Here is a 6,165-nt window from a genome sequence, read left to right on the forward strand (position 1 = left end):
AGCCATTCCAGGACAGAACAACTCGCCTTCATCTCCTCTTTCCAGATCTGATCTTCGTTCGTCGAGGGTCCCATCCGTTAAGAAGATATATTAGGAAAAACACGCTGTTTGGACATCTTTTTGAATTATTTTTTGTGAGATTTCTTGTGAGTTTGCAGTTTCTTGCTTTTATCTGGTCATCTTTTTTACTTTTTCTGATTGAGGGCTCAGGTAATGCGTCCAAAAACACTACTTGCGTCATCTCCAGTACTACCCCATCCATTACAACGATGAAACTGACCGGATCTGCTACTTACAAGACCTGGTCTACCTCAGTTAAGATCTGGTTTATTGGTCAGGGATACGGAAAACATCTCACAACTAAGTCTGTTGATATTTCAAAGGATCAGACATCTGAATGGGAAAAGATTGATGCTCAACTGCTAAGTATCATTTGGTAGTCCATTGATCCGACAATTATAGACATTTTCATCCCCTTTGAGACCTGGAATGACGTATGGGAGGAAGCTAAAAATCTCTACACCAATGGTATTCAGAAGCTTTATTCCATTGTTTATCAGATAATGGAATTATGCAAATCACCAGATGCTCGAGTGGAGACTTATATTGGTATTTGTTCTTTGATGCAAGAATTCTTAGCTATTTTACCTCATGCTGCAGATGCCTCTGCATACAAAAGCAGGTGGAGCGCTTCTTTATAGTCGTGACCCTTTTCGGTCTTTTAGAGGAATTAGAAAGTGTTCTTGAGAATATTCTAATTAGTGCTGAGACTCCTAGCTTGTCACACACTTTCCAGCGCCTTCTGAATCTTAAGGATAAATTAGCAGCTCCCACGCATGTGCCAGCTACAGATTCCACTGCATTCTTTTCTCGTACCAATGATTCCAATTGGAACAATGGATGCGGTCGCGGACGTGACCGTGGACAGGGTGGCCGCGCAGAGGCCTCGTTGCAATTATTGCCAGAATCTTGGACATTTTGAAGAACGCTACAATACGAAGTACCCTCACTTGAAGCCATCAACTGCTAACTTTGCTCAGACTGATGCTACACCACCTTCTACTGGATCAGTAACTTTTTCAAGTGCCGACTATGAGACACTTCTCAAGAAGGTTTCTTCTCAGCATCCTACTCAAGACACTGGTAATCATGTTGCTTGTCCTTCTCAATCATCTCTTGGACCCTGGATAATAGACTCAGGTACTACTCATCACCTTTGTGGTAATAAGGATTTCTTCACTTCACTTTCTTATTCTAATAACCTACCCTCTGTCACTCTTATTGATGGCACTAAGGCTCCTGCTCGTGGAATTGGGAAAGCCAACCCAACTCCCTTTTTAACTTTGAACTCTATTTATTATATATCTGGAATTCCTTTTAATTTAATCTCTGTTAGCCAATTGATTCTTCGTTTTCATATATTGTTACCTTCTCTAAACAATCTTTTTCTATGCAGGATCCGGGTACGGGGAAGATGATTGGAGCGGGCATTGAGTCACGAGGTCTCTACTATCTGATTGTACCACCTTCTCTAGTAGTATGTTCTCTCACAAAGTCTCCTGAGCTAATTCATAGCCATCTAAGTCATCCAAGTCTTTCCAAGCTTCAGCATATGGTTCCTTTTTTATCCAATCTTAAGTCTTTAAATTGTCAATCTTGCCAGCAAGGAAAGCAAACTCGCTCCTCTTTTGCTAATAGAGTCAATAAAAGAGCTGATGCTCCCTTTTCTATTCTTCATTCTGATATTTGAGGTCTGAGTCGAACAATGTCTATTTTGGGTTTTCAGTATTTTGTAACCTTTATTGATGATTTCTCTCATTGTACTTGGGTTTATTTAATGAAAAGCCGTTCTGAATTATTTTAAATTTATCAAAAAATTTGTGCTGAGATAAATACTCAATTTGGTACTTCTATTCAAATCTTGCACAGTGATAATGCAAAAGATTATGTGTCTCTTGAATTTTTTAATTTTTTGGAGACACGTGGGACGCTATACCAGACTACTTTGTCCACACACTCCACAAAAAAATGGAGTGGTCGAACGTAAAAATAGACAATGGTTGAAACTGCATGTACCCTTCTAATTCATATGAATGTTCCACTTCATTTTTGAGCAGATGCTATAATCACCTCTTGCTTTCGCATGTCGTCTTCCGTGCTCAATAATGAAATTCTACATAGTGTATTATTTCCAGGAGCATCTTCTTATCCTCTGCCTCCACATGTATTTGGATGTACCTGCTTTGTTTATGATCTTACTCCAGGAAAAGATAAATTAACATCCAAAGCCTTCAAGTGTATTTTCCTTAGATATACTCATTTTCAAAAGGGGTATCACTGCTACTCTCCTGATCTCAAGTGTTATATTGTTTCGGCTGATGTCACTTTCCTTGATCCACAACCTTTTCTTTTTATCCTGTCTCAGAAAACACAGGTTGATCAGGTTTTTCATGATCCTTGTCTTGACTTTTCCTTACCAGCTGTAGGTGACTCTATCCCAGAGGAGCGGGGCCCCTTGCCTCCATCCCTGAGGACCGTCCTTTTCTCACCTATCAGCGTCGTCAGATTGCGCCTCCAACGAATTTGACCCTTACTGACTCACTGTCTTCTCCTGTCGACTCTTCCCCTCCGGATCCTCCATCAGAGATTACTTCCATTTCCCTTCGCAAAGGTATTCGATCCATTCGCAACCCTCATCCATTTTACAGTTTTTTGAGTTATGATAGTCTTTCTTCAACGCATTTTACTTTTGTTTCTAGCATTTCGTTTGTTTTTATTCCTAAAACCACAGGTGAAGCACTATCTCATCCGGGTTGGCGCCAAGCGATGATTGATGAAAAGCAAGCACTTCACTCCAATGGCACATTGAATCTTGTCTGTGCTCCTCCTAGAAAGTCGGTTGTCTATGGGTATTCACAGTCAAAGTTGGTCATGATGGCACTCTTGATCGCCTCAAAGCTCGTTTAGTAGTCAAGGGATACACTCAGATATTTGGTCTTGACTATGGGGATACTTTTTCTCCTGTTTCCAAGATGGCCTCTGTTCGTCTGTTTCTTGCACTTGCTGCCATTCATCAATGGCCCCTTCTATAGATTAATATAAAAAATGTCTTCTTACGTGGTGACTTGCAAGAGAAAGTATATATGGAGCAACCACCAGGTTTTGTTGCTCAAGGGGAGAATTCTGAAATGGTATGTAAGCTTTGTAAATTTTTATATGGCCTTAAGCAGTCCCCTCATGCTTGGTTTATACGCTTTAGTTCTGCTGTTCAATCCTCTGGTTTAACCAGAAGTAAAACCCGATCATTCTATCTTCTATAGGCATAGCTCTTCTGGCCAGTGCATCTATCTCATAGTCTATGTTGATGACATCATTTTTATTGTTAGCGATCAAGTTGGGATTTATCAATTAAAGAAGTACTTATTCAATCAGGTTTAGACCAAAGATCTTGGCAGACTTCAATATTTCTTAGGGATCGAAGCGGCACAATCTAGGCAGGGCATTTCCATTTGTCAGAGGAAGTATACAGTGGATATCCTAGATGAGACTGGTATGTTGGGATGTAAACTTATTGATACACCTATGGATCCTAATGTTAAGCTATTACTCGGACAGAGGGAGCCATTGGCAGACCCTGGTCGTTATTGCTGACTAGTTGGAAAGTTGAACTATCTTACTGTGATAAGACCAGACATCTCTTTTGCAGTTAGTGTGGTAAGTCAATTCCTTGACTCTCCTTGTGACTCCCATTGAGATGCAGTTATCAGGATTCTTCGATATATCAAAAGAGCACCAGGAAGAGGTTTATTATACACAAATAAAGGGAATGCAGAGGTGTCTAGCTATTCAGATGCTGATTGGGTAGGTTCTCCTTCAGATAGACAATCCACCTCGGGGTATTGTGCTCTCCTCGGAGGAAATGTGATCTCTTGGAAGAGTAAAATGCAAACTGTAGTTGCCAGGCCAAGTGCAGAGGCAGAATATCGGGCAATGGAAAATGCAACCTGTGAGTTCGTCTGGCTGAAACAATTGCTTAATGAACTACATCTCTGTGAATAGCAGCCCATGAAGCTAATTTGTGACAATCAAGCAGCATTGCATATATCCTTTAACCCAGTCTTTCATGAGAGGACCAAACATATAGAAATTGACTGTCACTTGGTTAGAGAGAAGATTCAGTCAGAAGAGATCGAGACAGCATTTGACAATTCTAGTTATCAACTTGCAGATGTTTTCACCAAGGATCTTAGAGGTCCCCGAATAGATCATATATGTATCAAGCTGGGAGCTTATGATATATACGCACCAGCTTGAGGGGGAATGTTAGAAATAATTATATTTTATTATCATTCTAGAAGGTTATTTGAGCCTTGTCCCATCTGGTCATTTAACCTCTTTAAATAGAGGACTCTTGTACAGTTCTATACACAATTGAATACGATATACATTCTTACTTTTAATTTCATGATTCTAAAAAGAGGAAATGATTTTCAGCGTCCAAGGTAACTTGCATTTTCTGTCTGAGCATATGGTCTGTCTTAACCGGAAATGGATCCTCTCATCTGTAATTTAACATGATCATGTTATGTGGAAGGATCTTAACCATTAATAATTAAATTAACGGTGATGATTGTGTAACTTCCTATCCTTATATTTTTTCTCTCTCCTCTCTTATCACCATTAACTCACTTATGTATGGTTATGATTGCCCGACATGATATGATCATGTTAATTAGCACATGAGAATCCCATGTTTGTCCCCGATCTACCACTTCGACTCGCGGACCAATGTGCTTATGAAATTCATAAACAAAAGATTCTGGAGAAAATTGAAAACGTCTTTATTTGATTTTAGAAGAGTGTTGCTTGTCTAATGATCGCAAACTATTAAGAGCTAGACCACTAGTTGCCTGCCACTCAATCTTGGTTTTAGAAGGAAATCATTCTCTTTTTGACCTCTTTTATGCTTTTGTTCCCATTAAATGCAAGCTTTCCTTCCCTCATTCTATGTTTGTACCGAATGAAGAATTAGTCAATTAAGTGCAAAGCTCATGCTCGCAGATTAAGAGGGTTATAACACTTGATGTAGTCGACAGAATCCATATTGCTAAGGTTGATAGATTTTTCTGTGAGTTTAGGTATTATAAGTTTTGCCCATTTTAGTTTTAGCTCCTGTAATTTCTTAAACTTAAATATCAGTTTTATATTTTTTTATATTTGACTTTTAGTAATATATGAAAATTATAGAGATAAATTGTAAGAAAAATAAGGAATAATATTTAATATAGGGTCCAATATCCAAATAAAATGATATAAAACCAATACATAAAAAAGTGAAAACTGTTTCAATGAAGGGTAGCTCTCGGGGCCGTACTCTAAAGACAAGGTAATCGGAGGAGGTTGAATGAAGATACTTCCAGGTTATATCAAAAAAAAAAATGAAAACTGTCGAGCTGAAATTCTATTTAAACCTTCATAACATACAATTTTAGAATATATTAAGTATAACTAACAAGTTAATATTTAAAATTAATTAAAATAATATTAAAAAGATCATGATAGTCGAATATATATTACACTTATAGAATTTGGATATTTTTACATTTGATCAACAATGTCTGCTATGTAGCATATACTTTTCCTTAATTCTCTTTCCAATTATCCGTTTGAAGTTCAATCAACTTTTTATGTCCGGTACACAAAGTTCCAATTTTAACATATCTCCGTTACTTACTATTTTTTTGGATTAGTTTTCCATTAATAGAAAGATATTAAATATTAAAAGGTATGAATTGGCACACTAATTTTATAAGAATGATTTTATTGGAAATGTAAGAGTTTAAATATATAAAAAAATAGGAAAAATAATTTCTCGTGTTACATGGCATAAAATTGTCGCAAGCACATAATAAAGTGGGTCTCATCCACTTATTTTCTTTCTCTCTCTCTTCTTCTTAGTGGGTCCCACCTACTTTATTGTGTGTGCATAAAATAAAATCATCTAAATAAAATTATCTCATGCAACATAAGAAACTATATTTCCAAAAAGTTATGGGATGACTTAATTGACAAACTAAGTATCATGTGTACAAATTTCTACCGCAATGCAAGAGTTTATGATCTCAAACTCTTGTATGACCATAGAAAAACAAATTAAAAAAGCAT

The 6,165-nt window shown here is 37.4% G+C and overlaps 1 protein-coding gene across 1 annotated transcript; it reads left to right on the forward strand.

The window, feature by feature from the left end:
• Positions 1-3,143: 3,143 nt before the first annotated feature.
• Positions 3,144-4,059, forward strand: LOC133290555 (secreted RxLR effector protein 161-like). Its single transcript, XM_061488650.1, has 3 exons — positions 3,144-3,191; positions 3,439-3,550; positions 3,761-4,059. The coding sequence occupies exons 1-3, from the start codon at positions 3,144-3,146 to the stop codon at positions 4,057-4,059; spliced, it is 459 nt and encodes a 152-aa protein (XP_061344634.1).
• The last annotated feature ends 2,106 nt before the right edge of the window (positions 4,060-6,165 follow it).

This window comes from Gastrolobium bilobum, unplaced genomic scaffold (genome assembly GCF_033153095.1).
Source record: "Gastrolobium bilobum isolate Gb01-03AN ecotype WA unplaced genomic scaffold, APGP_CSIRO_Gbil_v1 utg10711, whole genome shotgun sequence".
In the NCBI taxonomy this organism is placed as follows: domain Eukaryota; kingdom Viridiplantae; phylum Streptophyta; class Magnoliopsida; order Fabales; family Fabaceae; genus Gastrolobium; species Gastrolobium bilobum.

Excerpts from the sequence above, each read along its gene's own strand:
- LOC133290555 (XM_061488650.1), top strand. The coding sequence starts at position 3,144 with ATGGAGCAACCACCAGGTTTTGTTGCTCAAGGGGAGAATTCTGAAATG. Across the intron at positions 3,192-3,438 it reads AAGGGGAGAATTCTGAAATG|ACCAAAGATCTTGGCAGACT; the intron begins GTATGTAAGCTT and ends AATCAGGTTTAG. Across the intron at positions 3,551-3,760 it reads GGATATCCTAGATGAGACTG|TTATCAGGATTCTTCGATAT; the intron begins GTATGTTGGGAT and ends ATTGAGATGCAG.